General features: G+C 43.5%; 1 protein-coding gene across 10 annotated transcripts in view; it reads left to right on the forward strand.

Moving 5' to 3' along the window:
• Window positions 1–7,110: 7,110 nt before the first annotated feature.
• FAM184A (family with sequence similarity 184 member A) overlaps window positions 7,111–21,767 on the forward strand; it is a 123,986-nt gene continuing 109,329 nt past the window's right edge. For all 10 annotated transcript variants that reach the window (XR_015132727.1, XR_015132726.1, XM_086317109.1 and 7 more), the window contains exon 1: window positions 7,111–7,787. Coding sequence is in view for 8 of the 10 variants with exons in the window: in XM_086317109.1 (XP_086173235.1) it covers window positions 7,629–7,787 (159 nt within the window). In the remaining 2 variants the exon portion in view is untranslated. The remainder of the gene's footprint in view (window positions 7,788–21,767) is intronic.

Below are 21,767 nucleotides of genomic sequence, written 5' to 3' on the forward strand. Positions count from 1 at the left end.
TTAGACCAGCAAAAGTGCTTGCTAAGGGTAAGAAAAATCTAAAATGAATGGTGGAGAAGGGACCCGATGAATGTATTATGGCCTTTGGACCGGTTGCAGCAAGAGACATCTGTTTGCTACGCTAACTCTCTTGCCTTAACTCCTTTTGAAAATTAATTAGCAGTTGGTCATGACTTAAAGAATTGGTGAGAAAATGGTTGTTACATAGGGCAAAAAGAATAGCTCTGAAAGGTGTAAGTCATAGACTACAGCATATACTTTTGGTGTCCCATGCCATTTCATTTCAGCTGCAGAAGTGCTGGACAGTTCCTCCACAGCCCCTAGAACCCGGCAAGTGCCTGCTGCACATCTTCCTAACAGCTCTCTCCAAAGCCCCAGGAGCCAAACTCATACTGAATGACCAGGTACACTGAGCAGTTAATTCCTCTGGGAGCCACCCTCAACCAACGAGTGAGGGGAAATAGTGGATAAATGTCAGCCTTTTGTCCTTGGGAGGGAAAATTCTGACATGCTTTCTACACGGTTCCTCAGAGTCCTTAGTGGGATTGAGTCCCAACTGATCAGAATGGTAGTCGGATCAATGATGTATCCTCTAATGCTTTTCCTTCTTACTGTCAGTTTCTCTGGCTCCCACAATCACCTACCAAGTAAACGACCTGGTTCAGTCTCTGTTTTCAGAGAAACTCAAACAAAGCAGACTGATAAGTCAGTTAGCTGCTGATCATGATGTTTATAGAAAAAGTTGACTTTGTTAATAAAGGAAAAACTAATGATATTTTTGGTGGCTGAAGTGAAGACAATTAAAATTCAGAAATATGGACTTCCCTGGTGGTCCAGTGGCTAAGACTCTGTGCTCCCAAGGCAGGGGGCTGTGGTTTGATCCCTGGTCGGGGAACTAGATCCCACATGCTACGAGTTCTCATACTGCAGCTAAAGATCCCATGGGCCTCAACTAAGACCTGCCACAGCCAAATCAACAATTTTTAAAAGTAAAATAAAATTCAGAAATAGTTATGAACTGTTTATTAAACAAGCCTTCCCTTGTGGCTCAGAAGGTAAAGGATCTGCCTGCAATGCAGGAGACCTGGGTTCGATCCCTGGGTTGGGAAGATCCCCTGAAGGAGGGAATAGCTATGCTCTCTAGTATTCTTGCCTGGAGAATTCCATGGATAAAGGAGCCTGGTGGGCTAAAGTCCAGGGGGTCTCAAAGAGTTGGACACTTATGTAAATAAGTTCATTTGTACCATTTTTTAAGATTTAACATATGATATATGATATTTGTCTTTGACTTACTTCACGTAATACAATAATCTCCAGGTTCATCCATGTTGCTGTAAATGGCATTATTTCATTCTTTTTCATGACTAGGTAATATTCCACTGTATGTAATATCCCACTCCAACCCTCAATTAAATTCTTAACTTTACATACTGCTGCCTGGGATTAATCTAGGTTTTCTGGAGCCTGAGGTATATATGATTTGGAAAACTTTAGAGAAAAATAAAAACTGCCCCCCCCATTGTTATTATAAATGTTTACTAAATTTTATAACCATGTTGTAACTCATGAGAACCCTTCCTGGATGGAATCATCTGAGCCTGAGTAGCTTCACCATCGATTGGTCTTTACAGCTACCACCACCACTTATTTCTTCTTTCTCCCACCATTTCTAACAGTGTAGAAAGTGTTGAGGGGATTTGCAACCCTCTGAGACATCATTGCAAATACAAATCATATTGGTACATCAGTGTATGGATATTAGCATAAGAAATGTCTAGTTAAGAGAATATCAGAACAGAGATTCTTTGATAAATAACTTTAAATTACTGTAAACCAGAGATAGCTGGGGTTTAAAACATCTAGGTAATAATTCTAGCTTTAACTGGCTTTTAAAATCTGTGCAACTCAACCTTTCTGATGTTCAATATGTGTGAAACAAGAGCCTTGGACTTGGAGTTCTGTCCCAGCTCTGCTGCTTCTGCTGCTAAGTCGCTTCAGTCGTGTCCAACTCTGTGCGACCCCATAGACGGCAGCCCACCAGCCTCCCCCGTCCCTGGGATTCTCCAGGCAAGAACACTGGAGTGGGTTGTCATTTCCTTCTCCAATGCATGAAAGTGAAAAGTCAAAATGAAGTCGCTCAGTCGTGTCCAACTCTTAGCGACCCCATGGACTGCAGCCCACCAAGCTCCTCCGTCCATGGGATTTTCCAGGCAAGAGTACTGGAGTGGGGTGCCATTGCCTTCTCCAGCTCTAGTCCTCACTATTTTTTTACTTCCAGCTCATTCCTCTATGCGCTTTCAGTGACTGTTGCCTGCACCAGCCTCTACCCCTGCTGTGCCCAAGCTCTGCATTACTAAGAGTCCGCTTCTCAGGTATCATTCCCTGGGGCCTGATGCTCGCAGCCTTGGGTTATGACTCCTCCTCAAGGACAAGTTCTATCATGTTGTAGATGACAACCCACCTACACTGATGCTTCTTTTCTGGTCTTCTCTTATAAGCAGTACTTACCTTCTCTCGTTGTATTCAAATTTGATTACTCTCATTACCTCTCCTATTCTGTATTCACTTGCAACTGAGTATCTCCACTTAGATGTCCCATAGGTATGTCAAAGATAATATCTTCTACCCTGAATTTATCACCTTCCCCCACCTCTCCTTTCTACTTTGGTCTCCGTCCCAGGGGGAGCCCTTGACTATTCTCTCCTGCTCAGTCCCAGTGTCCTGTTTTACCTTATGGTTGTTTCAGGTCCATCCATTTTTTTTATTCTCTCACCTGAATAAGTCCAATAGCCTCCCACTAACTAGCCTCCATGTCTCCCAAGTTGCCCATGTAACCCATTTTCCACAGTCAAAGAATTACATTAATATAGTGCAAATCTGATTATTTTAGTCACCTGTTTAAAGTCTTTCAGTGGCTCTTCATTTCCTTTTGGATAAAGTCCCAACCTCCTCAACAAGGCAAGTAAGTTCTCCTTCATGAACAATCTTGCTATATACTCCGCCTCATATTTTGACATCCCATCAAACTCTTTGCTTCATCCATGCCACACGGCTTGCTGTTCCCTAAGTGGGTTATGCCCTCTCTCGCCCCTGGGGCTTTGCCCTTCCTGTCCTCAGAGCCAGCAGTCCACATCTGCTATCTCTCTTTATCTGAAGAACTCATCCTTCAGGGGTCCATTCAGACATGACCTTTCATGTGTGTGAAGCCTTCTCTGACACTCCAAAGCTGGGATAAGTGCCCCTCTTGTGAGTTCCTTTAATCAGCACTTGCCACACTGTGTTGCGCCTTACTACTTGTCTGTTTTTCCCACTAGACAGATAACTTGTTGAGAGCAGAGACTGATCTTGGTGCTCATTACAGCCTCAGCACCTAAAGCAGCACCTAGCACACAACAGGCTTTTGAGAAATATTTCTGCATAAATCACCTCACGAGAGAAACGTGTACCAAAAAAAGATTTGTTGCCTAACTAGCTTTTCCTGTTTTCTCTCCTAATGCACAACTCCTTCAGTAGATTTTTTAAAAAGTGTGAATCTGGTGATGAGATTGTGAGTGTGTTATATTAGTCTTTATGTGTCTATGTATTCTTTATAATTAAATAGAATTCTATATTAGATGACCTGTTTTATTGTGGTCAGGTAAAACTACTAAATTCACAGAATGACACTGGGTGTCTATGGAGCTAGCTATATTGTATAGTGATGGTGGGAACTCTTGCGATGGGGTTCAGAGTAAATTACCAGTGAGCCAAGTTGCAACCACTAACTCCAAGTTAGGCCAGGAAGAGGTTGATAACTATCTTTTCAGAGGAGGCACTTGACAGATGAACAAGATTGTTGACTCAGCTAAGGTTACACCTTGGTCTTATTTCCAGTCCTGTGTTCTTTCTACTATATTATATAATAAAAACAAAAGCACCTTCTTTGCCCTAGCAAGACTTAGCTACAAAAATTTAGGAAAACTTAGGGAGCACTTGGAGCACATACTTCTGCACAGAATGTAAAGGACATGAGGGTTCTAAATGATTGTGAATCTTCCATGCCTAGAATTTGATGAAATAACCCACCTCCTAATTCTCTTTAATTTCATTTAATCATTAGAGCTTAAGAAGGGAGCAACATTTGCATAATATTTGTTTCTGGCCAGCTGCTCCATTCAGAACCTTGGAACTAGACAACTTATTTTATGAAAGTTCTATTAGGGGGAGGGCTGAGTACCTAGCATCTGGGGGAAAAGGAAGCCAATGTCAAGCTTCTTTTCTGGAATTCTAACAGTTCCAGAAGTATTTCAAGATCTTAAGCCACCTTCACCTTGTAGGCTTCGATTTTGTCACAAATACTTTGTTAATACGGCCCCAGTTGGATTTGTTAACAATCTCAGATCTAAATGGTCCTTAGTTGCACGCTGGGTTTCCCTGGTGGCTCAGATGGTAAAGAATCTGCCTGCAAAGCAGGAGACCCGGGGCTCAATTCCCAGGGGTTGGGAAGATTCTCTGGAGAAAGGAATGGCTACCCACTGCAATATTCTTGCCTGGAGAATCCCATGGACAGAGGAGCCTGGCAGGCTACTGTCCATGGGATCCCAAAGAGTTGGACACGACTGAACACTCAATATGCCAGCAAATTTGGAAAACTCAGCAGTGGCCACAGGACTGGAAATGGTCAGTTTTCATTCCAATCCCAAAGAAAGGCAATGCCAAAGAATGCTCAAACTACTGCACAATTGCACTCATCTCACATGCTAGTAAAGTAATGCTTAAAATTCTCCAAGCCAGGCTTCAGCAATATGTGAACCGTGTCCAGATGTTCAAGCTGGTTTTAGAAAAGGCAGAGGAACCAGAGATCAAATTGCCAATATCCGCTGGATCATGGAAAAAGCAAGAGAGTTCCAGAAAAACATCTATTTCTGCTTTATTGACTATGCCAAAGCCTTTGTGTGGATCACAACAAACTGTGGAAAATTCTTCAAGAGATGGGTATACCAGACCACCTGACCTGCCTCTTGAGAAACCTGTATGAAGGTCAGGAAGCAACAGTTGGAACTGGACATGGAACAACAGACTGGTTCCAAACTGGGAAAGGAGTACGTCAAGGCTGTATATTGTCACCCTGCTTATTTAACTTATATGCAGAGTACATCATGAGAAACACTGGGCTGGAAGAAGCACAAGCTAGAATCAAGATTGCCCGGAGAAATATCAATAACCTCAGATGTGCAGATTATACCACCCTTATGGCAGAAAGTGAAGAGGAACTAATAAAACCTCTTGATGAAAGTGAAAGAGGAGAGTGAAAAAGTTGGCTTAAAGCTCAATATTCAGAAAACTAAGATCATGGCATCCGGTCCCATCACTTCATGGGAAATAGATGGGGAAACAGTGGAAACAGTGTCAGACTTTATTTTTTTGGGCTCCAAAATCACTGCAGATGGTGATTGCAGCCATGAAATTAAAAGACACTCCTTGGAAGGAAACTTATGACCAACCTAGACAGCATATTCAAAAGCAGAGACATTACTTTGCCAACAAAGGTCCATCTAGTCAAGGCTATGGTTTTTCCAGTAGTCATGTATAGATGTGAGAGCTGGACTATAAAGAAAACTGAGCGCCGAAGAATTGATGCTTTTGAATTGTGACATTGGATAAGACTTTTGAGAGTCCTGTGGACTGCAAGGAGATCCAAGCAGTCCATCCTAAAGGAGATTAATCCTGTGTGTTCATTGAAGGACTGATATTGAAGCTGAAACTCCAATACTTTGACTACCTGATGCGAAGAACTGACTCATTGGAAAATACCCTGATACTGGGGAAGATTGAAGGCAGGAGGAGAAGGGGACGACAGAGGATGAGATGGTTGGATGGCATCACCGACTCGATGGACATGAGTTTGGGTAAACTCCGGGAGTTGGTGATGGACAAGGGAGGCCTGGCTTGCTGCAGCCCATGGGGTTGCAAAGAGTCGGACATGACTGAGCGACTGAACTGAACTGAGCAACAAATACTAAGTTTCATACTAAAGAGAAATTACATGTTATAACAGGAGGGGATTCAGTCTGGCAAAAGTGCATGAGAACAGATTTTTTAAATAGGTAGAATTCTGTATTTTAAAAACTTGTGTTAAGAATGCCCTAAAACGACTGATTTACTTCAACACAGGACACACTTAAAAGGTTTGTTTTGATCTGCAGTAGAGATGTTAGGAGATAATTAGTAGGAAATAATACATTTAGTGGGCTTCTCTGGTGGCTTAGTGGTAAAGAATCCACCTGCCAACGCAGGAGAGGTGGGTTCTATCCCTGGGTTCCAAAGATCCCCTGGAGAAGGAAATGGCAACCTACTCCAGTATTCTTGCTTGGGAAATCCCATGGACAGAGGAGGATTACAGTCCATAGGGTCGCAAAAGTGTCCGTCAGGACTGCGTGACTAAAGGACAACAACACATTTGGTAAGGTGAAATGCACAAGTAATGAACATTTTGGCCCAGCCTCAAGTCCTTAAGGAGCTGACATCTTGTTCCAGCTTTTGTTTTTCTCTTTACTTGCAGCCAAGTAGATTTCATATATAATTGTCTGGAGCTCCATTAGACTGGGGAAGTGTGGTGATGCAATGCTATACCAATTGATGAGGTGTGTCCTCTCCACTCATAGACACTAGGTGTTGAATGAAGGCCAGTGCCTGGCACGTAGTAGGTCAGCCTAAGACCCTGTAACAATCATATTGGTGTGAGTTCGGAAGCACAGGTCTGGGTCGGGGGTATTGGATTTCCCACGACTTCATCATGCACGTCTCTGGTGCTGAGGCCATGGTTAGGAGCGAGCTGGATGTGAGTTTGCCGCTCTTCTTGGGGAAGAGCCACTTGGGCCCAGGGCACGCGATGATGCACGTGGAAAGGCTGGGTAAGTCTGCACGCGTTCGGCACACCGAAGGTCACCACGGCCCCGTCTTCTCTGGCCCGCGCGGCACACGGGACTTACCTCAGGCGGGCGGCAGCTGGGGCGGGGTGGAGATCGGCCCCAGCTGCGGGGGAAACACTGGCTGCCGGCGCGGCGAAAGGCGCCCGCACCTGCTGCGAGGCTGCGGGGCCCGCGGCGGCGCGGGGCGGAGCTTGGCTGCGGGGAAATGACGTCGCCGCCCCGCGCGCTCCGCGGGCCGCGCGCCCTGGTAACGGCGGCTCCGCGGCTCCCGCGGCTTCCTCCGTGTCCCCGCCTCCCCCCGCAGGAGCCCGCCCTGGCTCCTCCTCCCTCCGCAAGCCCCGCGGCGGCCGTCTCGCTGGGTCCCGGGTCCCAGTGGGAGCGGAACCTGCGGGGCCACGCTGCCCGCGTCGCTCCCGCCTGGAGCGAGCTGAAGAGCGGGCGAGAGCTGATCGGGCCCCGCCGGGCCGCCTCCGGACCCGGGCATCTGCCCCGCGCCCGAGTCGCCCGCGGCTTCGGGCCGGCGGGGCCGCCCCCGTCCCTGGACGGCGGTGACCAGGAGATCGCGGGCGGGTGGGTGCGGGCGGCCGCGGCCGGCGGTCGTGGCCGGGTGTCGGGTCCGGAAGCGGCCGCCCGGGCTCCTGCGTCCCAGTAGCCGAGGCTCGGCGGGCCGCCCCCCGAGTGCGGGCACCCGCGCCCCGGCCGGGGTCTGCCGGGAAGATGGCGACCCCGGGCATGAGCTGGCAGCAGCACTATTACGGCGGCTCGGCGGCCAAATTCGTCCCCTCGCCGGCCGCCGGGCAGCAGGCGGGGCACTGCATGGACTACAGCCAGGACATGCACCTGAAAATGAGCAAGAAGATCGCCCAGCTCACCAAGGTATGGGCGCGGCCGCGGGTGGACAAGGCGGAGACCCTGTGCGCGGCAGCGCGGGGCCCACCTGCCCGCCTGGGAGGCTGCGCGCCCCGCGCCTGGGGCGAGTTGTAAGGGGGCTGTTCTGGAAACCACGGCCAGAGACTTAGCTCCTAGAACCGTTCAAACTTCGGTGCAATGCCGGTGATGTTAATGAAAGCTAAACTAAACCCGACGGCACGGCTGGGTTTATGGGGCTTTGCACCCTGCTATCCTGGGATAAGCCAGCACGGAACAAATTAGGATCTCCTTCTTTAACTGCAGAATGAGAAATCACTTTACTTTTGCTCTCGTGCATGTGCCAAGGCTCCACGAGGCTTTACACTACTGTACTGTATGAAGCACAGTACCGTATTTACCCAACATGACCTCGAGTCTTCGAAATTCGTCAGTATCTTTTATTGGTTACGTCGTTAAGGGGGGAACATACCTTGCGTGTCATTTTCGGGATTTAATGAGTCATTCCTTATACCGATAGAAAGTCAAAGCTTTTCAGATGCATCATGTGTCTGCATTGAGTTAAATGGTTCAGTTTATCAGAAGATAGTTTTCAAAAAGCAAATAACACCGGTAGATTTGGCCAATTGTAGTTTGGGGTCGTCCTTGGCTGGTGAGTTTTTTCCTAGTTGAGTAAAGGTTGTTAATGAGAAACGTTGGTTTCTGTGGAGCAGAAGCAATTTAGATTAATTACATTGCTCTGTTTAGATCTCATGATAAGTTTTTCAATGTCCATCAGGTGAGAAGTGATCCCTATCCGTGGTTTCTGGAAGCTAGTAGAAGTGATGGACCTCAGTTTAGTGTTTAAGCGGAGTTGGCTAACCACTTGTTAGGAGCGTTGATATGTGAAGAGAGGTGGAAATGGTGGGGTTTGCTGCTAGAAAATCTCTAAAGTCTGATTCAACTCCAAAATTCTCATTATATAATTCCATTACTAGTTGGCACTTTTGAGAGGGTGAAGTAAGACAGTTGAAAGAAAAGGAAAGAAGGAAATGGAAATTAAAATGGATGACAATAAGGTAAAAATATTTTGGTGAAGAAATGTGATTGAGAGTAGAAAGAAGAATAATGGGAAGGACTAAAGCATGAGAGATCAAATGGAAGAGCAAAGAGAAAGGTACAACTGCCTAATTGTAAAACTCACCCATGAAAAGAGCAAGGCAACATCTGGGGAAGTTTTGTTTGTTGGTATTTGGTTTTTGTTTTATGTCAGCACCATTTCAGAGGTTGCTGTGTGTCCAGTTTTTACTGTTTTCTGTTGTAACTGAGGATTCCCAGATTCAGAAAAGGAAAGACCCAGGAAGGAAAAAGTAGTATTCCATCAGGGCATTTACACATTTGGGAGCTAAAAGCTAGGCTTCCTGAAATCATGTTTGGTCTTTAGAATACTTCCGGTCCAGATACATACATATTTATTCCGATTTTCTCTTATTGTGTGTTCAAAATAGCCATTATTTTTATTTTAGATTGTAACTGTCTGGGGCCCTGCTGTAAGTCATAGAAACATTCAGGAAGTTGGTAGTGGAACTGTGTACGGTTTAACAAAAGTAGTTTCTTTTCTCTCTAGCAAACTACTTTTCTTTTTACTTAGGCTTTTTTAATTTCCTGTTCTTTTATCAGGAAAAAAAAATCACAACTGTGAAAGGTGGGAGTATTAATAGAAGTTCTTTGCACTCCCCACCTCAGATCTAACGAAGCAGGAGGCTGCCCGCTGCCAGTGCTCACAGCACTGCTTGAGTGCTACATCTAATCTTTACTGAGTATCACAGGGACTGTCTGATTTAGTGTTTACACTTACAGTCTCTAAACACTCGGGCCGCCCTCTGTGCTCAGGGCCTGAGACATTTAATCTCTTCTACTAGAGTTTCTCAGCCTTGGCACTGCTGACACTTTAGACTGAATAATTCCTTGCTGGGAGTAGGCAGGGCTGTACTGTGTATTATACAGGAAGATACCGTCCCTGGTGCTACCCGGTAGGTGTAGTCCCCCCACATGCACACACAATAGCGGCAATAAACTTGTGTCTAAGCATTGCCAAATGTTCCTGGGGGAGAGGTGGGCAGGGATCATCCCGGGTGGAGAACCGCTGATTGACACTGAAATATCCCACTTGGGTCTCTTCACCTCTATTTCTAAAACAAGACAGGAGAATGAAGCAGCCTGATTATAGGACTCTTTCAGTCAACACCCTTCAGTTTCTGAAACATACACTTAAGACCTGCTGCCTTTATATACCAGTTTGGAAACTGTCGATTTTATAGTCAAATACACTTATTGTGGGCTTCCCTGGTGGCTCAGATGGTAAAGAATCTGCCTGCAATGCAGGAGACCCAGGTTCAATCCCTAGGTTGGGAAGATCCCCTGGAGAAGAGAATGGCAACCTACTCCAGTATTCTTACCTAGAGAATTCCATGGAAAGAGGAGCCCAAATCTTATGACTGTGGGCTTCCCTGATAACTCAGTTGGTAAAGAATCCACTTGCAATGCAGGAGATCCCTGGTCGGGAAGATCCCCTGAAGAAGGAAATGGGCAACCCACTCCAGTATTCTTGCCTGGAGAATCCCATGAACGGAGGAGCCTGGTGGGCTACAGTCCACAAAGAGTCGGATACGACTGAGCGACTTCACTTTCTTTCTTTTACACTTACTGTAAATTCCATAAGAATGATGAGTAATACATCAACTTTTACTAAACTAGGAAAAAGCTCACCAGAAAAGGATGATTCTAAACTACAGTTGGCCAAATCCTTGGTCATATTTGCTCTTTGAAAACTTATAGATTGAGCCATTTAACTAAATGCAGATACATAATTCATCTAAAAAGCCTTGTTTGACATTTTGTCAGGATAAGGAATGACTCATTAAATCCCCAAAATGGCATGCAAGGTATGTTTTACCTTCCTATCAAATACATAAATATTATTGGTGTCTGCTATAAGTTTACTAAGACAATCACATCAATAGAGGTATATGTTAATAGAACTATGGTGAACTGACCTGACAATAGCTTATATTTCAGAATTAGACATTATAAAGATAACCATTAAAATAGGGTTTCATTTCTTTTGGAAATGAGTCAACAGAACTTACCTCTTCAGCCTTATTGTTAGCATGGCTTGGGAATCTGACATACTGTCTTGAGTTGAAATGCCTATTCTACCATTTACTAGCAGTATGACCTTGGGCAAGTCATTAACTTCTGGGCTTTAGTTTTTTAATCTTTAAAAGAGAGATGATGATACTGTAACTAAGATAGTAGGCCCTTAATTCAGGCTGTCACTGAAAAGACAAATATACCAGTAAACAAAGTATTAGTAAAATACTGGCTAATATACTTTTTAAATGCTATTTCTTTTAAAAATAAATCATCCTGCATTAATGGCATTGTGTGATACTATATTTCTTTGTGGGTTTTCTGCTCAGCTCTTTAAATGTATATAGTAATTTTTCTAGTATTTGCATATCAGAGCTTAAAATATTCACATTTGCTCTCTGTTTTTGTAGTACAGTGTTAAAAATACAATATGCATTTTTCAGAGATTTGGCTGACAACAAAAGAAGGATGAAAGTAATCTACATTATAACACTACACATAGTAACATACATTTAACTAACCAAAAAGTCTCTAAACACATCTGAACAGAATTTTTTCAGATTCTGTTTTCTAAGAACCTAACCTCGCCATCACATGGAAAGAACACAGCAGTTCTTTAAGCATCTTTTATGTAAGGGCACTTCGCTACGTGTTAGAGATGCATCAGGGAACAAGACAGTCTCTGCTTTTTAAAGTGAGTCTATTCTATTTTGGTTGCTCATGCCAAATTTTAAACAGTACTATTAGATTCCTGAGTCCTGTTGTGGCAGGTTTCTGAAATTGTTAATGACTGAGCCATCTCAAGATAGAGAAGCTGGATGGGCTGAGTTATGTTTTATAAGATCACATTTGTGTACTTCTCTGCTCTCCCCCTTGTCGACTCTTTAGTGCGTTTGGTTGAAAAGCAGGGCTTGTGGGATGAAATTCTAAAATGGCTTTATTTTTGTCATTCACTGTCCCTTTCAGTTTATGGATAAACTTGACTTTTCTGGTTGCTTTGAGATAATGCAAATTGTCCTCCAGTGACTAAGTCACAAAAATCTCAATTTGGTTATTAAAAAATGTCTAGTGCCAACAAATTAAAGCCCCAAACTGAACCTGAATTAAAGGTGAAGCTTCTCCCCCATGCCCACTTCCTAGCTCTGCCCATTGCAAGGGGGAAGATAATAATCGAGGATTTTTTTTCCTTCTGACTGGGCTTTTCTGTTTCTCCTTTGTCTTGCCAGTCCTTGTTTCTCATCCCTCCCAAGCTGGACAAGGAAGAAGGGAAGAGAGGAAAGAGGAGCAGCAACTCACTCACTCGTGCTTGAGTAGTACCTGGTGATTTAACTTCAGTGCTGTTGTAGACTTGGCGGGTGTTGAAAGTTCTTTCTTTTGCCTGTGGATCCTCTGCCTCCCATGGCAGCTGCTCGCCTCCCATTGTTTGACAGTGAGAATGCATCTATATTCTGGCTGATTTTTTATGTCCTCAGCTTCTTGGATTGGCAGGACCATCATGTTCATTTTGCTGAGATCAGTTCAAGCTCCGGGTCACCCCCTGGGTTGGACCCAGATGACATCACCCCATCTTGCTCTCTCTCTGTCTCATAGGACCCACACTGGTCCATAAGCATCATTCATTGTTTGTCCAGAGGGACTCTGGAGGTGGTCCCAATTCAGCCGTCTCTCTTTTGTTCTCATGTGCCTCTTCATCCAGCTTCTTACCCTTTGGAATTTCCAGGGATGAATCAGGTGCCAGTTCAGTATGTTGTTCAAAGTGCTTAAGACACATATCAAGCTCTTCAAGTAGTCCCATCAAAGCCTTTTCCTCTAGGCTTTAGGTGAGAGGCAGGCATCCATCTCCTCCCCTCTCCATAAGTGCAGGCAAGGGCACTTGTTCCTGTCCCTAGCTCCCCTGGAGGAACTCTTCTCCAGCCCCCACCCGTACTTCCCATGAAGCTTCTCTCACTAGTGTTGAGGGTAGGAGGGAGCACATCTCAACCCTTTACACTGCCTCCTTTGGAAATATTGAGAAGGTTCTGGCACCTGCTTTGGAATGTCAGTTGTCTATGGTTCTCAGCAGAAACTTCCCTTTTAATATCCTGTCGTTTTAGCTGCCCATCCAGCACTTTTTTGGTTGATTGCACTTTTGATGGAGTTTAGTTCAGTTATCAGTTACAGACCTCCTAGTATAAGGTTGGGTATAAGGTTCCAAAGAGCAGGAACAGTTACTTTGTGTTTTCTGTGTTCAGCATCAAATCCTTCTTAAAAGTCTTCTTTTAATACTCAACTTATGTCTCTCCTCCTGAGAACTGCCCTGAGCAACCTGGACCTTTTTAGGTTTGCCTTGCTCTGAATTACTCTTAACATTTATTTTCCTTACTTCTCATTCGATACTTAATAATACAAATTTGCAAACAATTTATTTTTGTTTCTCTTATTTGACTGTAAGCTCCTCAGCTGTAGAGACTGTTCATCTCATGTAACCTTAATATGAATCCTTTGCACATAATATAAAAGCTTAATAAATATTCACTGAAGATAGTGATGTGCCAAGAAATGTTGTTATATAGTAGGGAAAGTCAGTAAATATTTTTGAGTTGTATCTATTCCTCTTGTGGATTAATGCTAGATCATTTCAGCAGAGTTAAAATTTCTCTTAACTATTTATTTATTTGGCTTCCCCTTAAACTGCTTCTAAAAGCTATATAATTTTATTATTTTTGATGCAAGAATAAAAATGTAAAGCATGCTATCTAAAATATAAATATTATCATTTCAAAAGCAAGGATTGATATATCAAATTCTTAGCAAATATGGAAAAAGTCTTTTGATCATTTAATACTAACTCTGCTTTTACTATATTCACAACCTGAATATGTTCATACAATACCAAAACCAGTGACATTTTCAAACAATTCTGTTTTCTTTGTTAAATACTTATTTCTCACTAGTTTGTCTATTTGAATTACCTTAGATCATGTTTCATAATAGTCTTTGGTTTGGATTATGACTTGGATTGTTTCAGCTTCAGTTCAGTTCAGTTGCTCAGTCTGACTCTTTGCGACCCCGTGGACTGCAGCACGCCAGGCCTCCCTGTCCATCACCAACTCCCAGAGCTTGCTCAAACTCATGTGCATCAAGTTGGTGATACCATCAACCATCTCATCCTCTGTCTCCCACTTCTCCTCCTGCCTGCAGTCTTTTCCAGCATCAGGGTCTTCTCCAGTGAATCAGTTCTTCACATCAGGTGGCCAAAGTATTGGAGCTGCAGCTTCAGCATCAGTCCTTCCAGTGAATATTCAGGACTGATTTCCTTTAGGATAGACTGGTTTGACCCCTCTGCGCTCGAAAGGACTCTCAAGAGTCTTCTCCAACACCACAGTTCAGAAGCGTCAATTCTTTGGCTCTCAGTTTTATGGTCCAACTCTCACATCTGCACATGACTACTGAAAAAACCATAGCTTTGACTAGATGGACCTTTGTTGGCAAAGTCACGTCTCTGCTTTTTAATATGCTGTCTAGGTTGGTTATAGCTTTTCTTCCAAGGAGCAAGCATCCTTTAATTTCATGGCTGCAGTTACCATCTGCAGTGATTTTGGAGCCCAAGAAAATAAAGTCTGTCACTGTTTCCATTGTTTCCCCATCTATTTGCCATGAAGTGATGGGACCAGATGCCATGATCTTAGTTTTTTGAATGTTGAATTTTAAGCCAGCTTTTTCAGTCTCCTCTTTCACCTTCATCAAGAGGCTCTTTAGTTCTTCACTTTCTGCCATAAGGGTGGTGTCATCTGTATATCTGAGGTTATTGATATTTCTTCCAGCAATCTTGGTTCCAGCTTATGCTTCGTCTACCCTGGCATTGCACATGATCAGCTTGATACATGCCAAATGTAGCATCTTTTTTTCCCCTCGTTTGTTACATTGCAGCTTTGCCATTCTACTATGCATTAGCTTAGATGTAATCTTTTAGTCATACCAGAGTGGTTTGAATTAATTACTAATGGGCACAAAAGCATGATATGCCATTAACATTAATCGATTGTCTAAAAAGTTATAAAGGGACTGCCTTTAGAGTTAAAAGGTTTTTCTTCTATAGAAGAAACCATAGATTCTTACCAGACTAACCCTCTCATTTTATAGATATGGAAGTTGAGGGCCTCAAGTCATTTGAAGATTATACAGCTCGTTATAGGTAGATTTTGGATTGGAACCCAGGTCTCTGGAATGGTCTAGGATATGGGCAGCCGCACTCTCAGGGCTCCTATTGTGTATGCCTTCCTTCTACCTGATGTTACCCACTCAGTTCCTCAGAAGCCACGGAGCTGTTTTTCCCCACTTTGGAACCAGGTTTTGCTTACCATTTGCATCACAGCCCTGGTGAGAGTGAAGCCAACGAGCCTCTCCCTTTCAGTGCACAGTTTCTGGACATGTGGGTTGTACAGTTTGTAAACACGGCTTTGGTAAATTTGGAACAGCTATTTTTCCTTTTTTGTATTCCCAGATAAATGTCATAATATTTTCATGTTTTATTAACAGCTTTAGTCATTCCAGACTTAAAAGCTATTTTAATTATGTTGATTTAGATACTGTCATACTTGGTGTCAAAGTTACTACTATGTTGTTGTTGTTGTAAATATTTATCCTCTGACTGCTTGCTTTCTTAACTGGATTATTGCCTGTGGTCCCATTTCTGAGGGCAATAAGTTGAAAGTTTTCCGGTTTTTCTTCTCCCACCCCCACCTGTTTTGTTTATGAAAATCTTTTGCTGTCTAATTTCCAACCCCTTAAAAAGTAGTATGAAGGATAAGAGTTTGGCAAATGTGACTGAAACAATTTATTTTAATTAATAAGTAATTTCTTATTGTTGTTGTTCAGTCAGTCAGTCGTGTCTGACTCTTTGTGACCCCATGGACTGTAGCACGCCAGGCTTCCCTGTTCTTTATTGTCTCCCAGAGTTTGCTCAAACGCATGTCCATTGAGTAGATGATGTTATTTAACCATCTCATCCTCTGTCTCCCCCTTCTCCTCCTGCCCTAAACCTTTCCCAGCCTCAGGGTGTTTTCCAATGAGTCGGCTCATCTGATCAGGTGGCCAAAGTATTGGAGCTGCAGCTTCAGCATCAGTCTTTCCAATGAATATTCAGGACTGATCTCCTTTAGGATAGACTGGTTGGATCTCCTTGCAGTCCAAGGGACTCTCAAGAGTCTTCTCCAACACTACAGTTCGAAAGCATCCATTCTTTAGCACTCAGCCTTCTTTATGGTCCAACTCTCACATCCATACATGACCACTGGAAAAACCATAGCCTTGACTAGACAGACCTTTGTTGACAAAGTGATGTCTCTGCTTTTTAATATGATGTCTAGATTTGTCATAGCTTTTCTTTCAAGGAGTAAGCGTCTTTTAATTTCATGGCTGCAGTCACCATCTGCAGTGATTTTGGAGCCCAAGAAGATAAAGTCTGTCACTGTTTCCATTGTTTCCCCATCTATTTGCCATGAAGTGATGGGACCAGATGCCATGATCTTAGTTTTTTCAATGTTGAATTTTAAGCCAGCTTTTTCACTCTCCTCCTTCACTTTCATCAAGAGGCTCTTTAGTTCCTCCTTGCTTTCTGCCATAAAGGTGGTGTCATTTGCATATCTGAGGTTATTGATATTTCTCCCTGCAATCTTAATTCCAGCTTGTGCTTCATCCAGCCTGGTATTTCGAATGATGTATTCTGCATAGAAATTAAATACGCAGGGTGACTATATACAGCCTTGACATACTCCTTTCCCAACTTTGAGTCAGTCCGTTGTTCCATGTCCGGTTCTGTTACTTCTTGACCTGCGTACAGGTTTCTCAGGAGGCAGGTAAGATGGTCTAGGTATTCCCATCTCTTTAAGAATTTTCCACAGTTTGTTGTGGTCCACACAGTCAAAGACTTTAGTGTAGTCAATGAAGCAGAAGTAGATGCTTTTCTGGAATTTTCTTGCTTTTTCTATGATCCAACAGATGTTGGCAATTTGATTCTGGTTCCTCTGCCTTTTCTGAATCCAGCTTGTACATCTGGAATTTCTTGGTTCATGTACTGTTGAAAACTAGCTTGAAGGATTTTGAGCGTTACCTTGCTAGCAGGTGAAATGAATGCAATTGTATGGTAGTTTGAACATTTTTTGGCATTGTCCTTCTTTGGGATTAGGATGAAAACGGACCCTTTCGAGTCCTGTGGCCTCTGTTGACTTCTTCAAACGTGCTGCCATGTTGAGTGCAGCATTTTAACATCATCTTCTTTTAAAATTTGAAATAGTTAAACTGGAATTCCATCACCTCCACTGCTGCTGCTGCTAAGTCACTTCAGTTGTGTCCGACTCTGTGCGACCCCATACACAGCAGCCCACCAGGCTCCCCCGTCCCCAGGATTCTCCAGGCAAGAACACTGGAGTGGGTTGCCATTTCCTTCTCCAGTGCGTGAAAGTGAAAAGTGAAAGTGAAGTCGCTCAGTCGTGTCTGACTCTTAGCAACCCCATGGATTGCAGCTCACCAGGCTCCTCCATCCATGGGATTTTCCAGGCAAGAGTACTGGAGTGGGGTGCCATTGCCTTCTCCGATCACCTCCACTAGCTTTGTAGTAATGCTTGCTAAGACCCACTTGACTTCACATTCCAAGATGGCTGGCTCTAGGTGAGTGACCACATGATCATGGTTATCTGGATCATTAGGAACTTTTTTGTACAGTTCTTCTGTGTATTCTTGCCACCGCTTCTTAATCTCTTCTACTTCTGTTAGGTCCTTGCTGTTTCTGTCCTTTATTGTGCCCATCTTTGCATAAAATGTTCCCTTGGAACCTCTGATTTTTTGGAAGAGATGTCTAGTCTTTCCCATTCTGTTGCGTTTTCTCCATTTCTTTGCACTGTTCACTTAAGGCTTTCTTATCTCTCCCTGCTATTCTCTGGAACTCTGCATTCAGTTGGGTATATCTTTCCCTTTCTCCTTTGCCTTTGGCTTCTCTTCTTAGCTATTTGTAAGGAATCCTCAGACAAACACTTGGCCTTCTTGAATTTCTTTTTCTTGGGGATGGTTTTGGTCACCACCTCCTGTACAGTGTTACAAATCTCCATCCATAGTTCTTCAGGCATTCTGTCTACCAGATCTAATCCCTTGAATCTATTCATCACTTCCACTGTATGATCATAAGGGATTTGATTTAGGTCATATCTGAACGGCCTAGTGGTTTTCCCTACTTTCTTCAGTATGAGCCTGAATTTTGCAATAAAGAGCTGATGGTCTGAGCCACAGTCAGCTCCCAGTCTTGTTTTTGCTGACTGTATAGAGATTCTCCATCTTCAGCTGCAAAGAATATAATCAGTCTGATTTCAGTATTGACCGTCTGGTGATGTCCATGTGTAGAGTTGTCTCTTGTGTTGTTGGAGGAGTGTGTTTGATATGACCAGTGCAGTCTCTTCGCAAAACTCTTTTAGCCTTTGTCCTGCTTCATTTTGTACTCCAAGGCTAAGCTTGCCTGTTACTCCAAGTATCTCTTGACTTCCTACTGTTGCATTTCAACCCCTTAAGATGAAAAGGACATCTTTTTTTTGGTATTAACTCTAGAAGGTCTTGTAGGTCTTCATAGAATTGTTCAACTTTAGCTTCTTTGGCATCAGTCATTGGGGGTATAGACTTGATTACTGTGATGTTGAATGATTTGCCTTGGAAACAAACTAAGATCATTCTGTCATTTTTGAGATTGTACCCAACTAGTGCATTTCAGACTATCTTGTTGACTTTGAGGGCTACTCTATTTCTTCTAAGGGACTTTTGCTCACAGTAGTAGGTATGATCATTAAATTTACCTATTCTGGTCCATTTTAAGTCCCTGATTCCTAAAATGTCGATGTTCATGCTTGCCATCTCCTGTTTGACCACATCCAATTTATCATGATTCATGGACCTAACATTCCAGGTTCCTATGCAATATTGTTTTCTTACAGCATCGGACTTTAGTTTCACCGCCAGACACATCCACAGTTGGGCATCCTTTCCGCTTTGGCTCAGCCTCTTCATTCTTTCTGGAGCTGTTTCTCTGCTCTCCTAGTAGCATATTGGACACCGACTGACCTGAAAGACCATCTTTCAGTGTCATATCTTTTTGCCTTTTCATACTATTCATGGGGTTCTCAAGGCAAGAATACTGAAGTGGTTCGCGATTCCCTTCTCCAATGGACCACTGTTTGTGAGGCCCTGACTAGCAGGGACATGCCCTTCAGCTGCTCCACGTAGCTGTAGGACATGCCCGGCGCCCTGGTTGTCCCACTGCTGGTCCTCTTGAGTGTGTGAACCTTCACCAGCCACTGGGTGTCGGTCAGCACGGCACCTGGGGGCCTGGGCAAAGGCCCTGCTGGAGTTGTTGGCTGGAGCTGATGGATGATGACGGATGGCTAGGAGTGGAGGGCTCCTGGCCTTTCTGCTGCCGCCGGCCACCCCGGGCCAATCCGCCGCCCAGGAGCTTCAAGGAGCGAGGAGATGAGAATGGAGTAGCCTGGATTTCTGTAAAGCCAGTTAACTTCCAAATGACAATAGAAAGTGATAGAGGTGGGGTGAACTGGTAAAGTACTGTTGTTACTCTGCCCCTTCAGTTTATCTTATGAGATTACAAATCTTTTTTATCTGTAAGCAATTAAACTTGAGTATTATGCTGTGAAAATGGGGTTGATGGGAAAAATAGAAATTCTTAATGCCATACCTGTTTTTTCACCAGCGGAAGTTTCTATCCTTTAGGCTACTTTTGAATGAAAAGAGCAATAAATCTACTGGAATTGGTGTCCCCTAGTCCTTTTGAGCAATGGCACCCCACTCCAGTACTCTTGCCCGGAAAATCCCATGGACGGAGGAGCCTGGTAGGCTGCAATCCATGGGGTCGCTGAGGGTCGGACACGACTGAGCGACTTCACTTTCACTTTTCACTTTCATGCATTGGAGAAGGAAATGGCAACCCACTCCAGTGTTCTTGCCTGGAGAATCCCAGGGACGGGGGAGCCTGGTGGGCTGCCGTCTATGGGGTCGCACAGAGTCGGACACGACTGAAGCAACTTAGCAGTAGCAGCAGCAGTCCTTTTGAGGAGAGAAGAGAGAAAATTGCCAACTGAATTCAATTTTTTTTTTTCATTTTGTAAATAAAAACAGTTTTATAAATGTGTGGAGGAAATACTACTTTTGGGTATGGTGTGAGCCATAAAGGTTTTTTGCTGTATATATATATTTTTTAGATTGACCTCATAGCTTAATGATCCTTTAAAATATTTTGGAAAGTAGTCTCTGACTGCCAATCAATTACTATATAAAAATCAGTTTTGGAAACAGCAATCTTAGCAGGTTGAGGATCACCAGTTATAGTCAGTATCTGGTATACTTAATATTTGAGACCAGAAGAAAAGTTTTAGAAAATAGACCTTTTATTTTTAGCTTTCTATTAAATTACAACAGTGTAGTTTAATTACAGACAATGCAGAGTATTGTCATTTGTAGGCCTCATACTTATTTCATTGATGATTACATCTTTCTCTCTCACAAAACTTTAACAAGACTGCATTAAAAGTAGTGAAGTTGAATATGTACAAAATTTTTGTCCTGTATCTTTTACTACTGGCATCTGAGATATTTTTTGGCCTGTATCTTTTACTACTGGCATTTGAGATATCAAGGGAGGCTCAAACCACCAAAGGACCTTTGTGTGTGTGTGTACTCAGTCATGTCCATTGCAGCCTCATGGACTGTAGCCCACCAGGCTCCTCTGTCCGTGGGATTTCCCAGGCAAGAATACTGGAGTGGGTCACCATCTCCTCCTCCAGGGAAAGGATCAATAGTGGTGGAAAAACAAGACCTAGTGATTAAGAGTAACACTTGGGATTTGGATAATAGACTCAGCTATTAACACCTTATTTATTATAAGGGAGATAGTATTTTAATGACTTAAAAATTACTACTCTGTATTTCTTTACGTGTACATCTCTGTTTTGAGGTTTCAGAAGCTTTGAAAACAAAGTTTGTTCTTAAAGTACATTATAAAATGAAGTCACTCAGTCATGTCCAACTCTTTGCGACCCCATGGACAGTAGCCTGCCAGGCTACTCCATCCATGGGATTTTCCAGGCAGGAGTACTGGAGTGGGTTGCCATTTCCTTCTCCAAGGGATCTCCCCAGCCCAGGGACTGAACCCAGGTTTCCTGTGTTGCGGGCAGACGCGACTGTCTGAGCCACAAGGGAAGCTTGTAAGTGAAAGTTGCTTGGTTGTGTCTGACTCTTTGCAACCCTATGGACTATACAGTCCATGGAATTCTCCAGACCACAATACTGGAGTGGGTAGCCTTTCTTTTCTCCAGGGGATCTTCCCAACCCAGGGATTGAACCCAGGTCTCCTGCATTGCAGGCGGATTCTTTATCAGCTGAGCCACAAGGGAAGCCCCAAACAAGGTTGAAGATCCCAGAGGGAAATTAGGTGCTAGTCGTTCAGTCGTGTCCGACTCTTTGCCACCCACGGACTGTAGCCAATCAGGCTCCTCTGTCCATGGGGGATTCTCCAGGTAAGAATACTGGAGTGGGTTGCCATGCCCTCCTCCAGGGAATCTTCCCAACCCAGTGATCGAACCCAGGTCTCCCACACTGCCGGCAGATTCTTTACTGACTGAGGCACCAGGGAAACCCTAAAGTACATTGCTAATATTTAAATTATCAGTAAAATTGCTAATTTCAGTAAAATATTAGGATAAATCCCAGTTCAAAATTGTTGAGAGAATGAATTATTTTAGTTAACCAGATGCTGCCATGGGAATTAATGATTTTTTACCTTCCAAAATAATATGCTTACGTTTAAATCATACCATTCATAAATAATAT

Source organism: Bos grunniens, chromosome 9 (assembly GCF_055505025.1).
Source record: "Bos grunniens cultivar Pamir isolate PY7600 chromosome 9, Bosgru_T2T1.0, whole genome shotgun sequence".
Taxonomy (NCBI): Eukaryota; Metazoa; Chordata; class Mammalia; order Artiodactyla; family Bovidae; genus Bos; species Bos grunniens.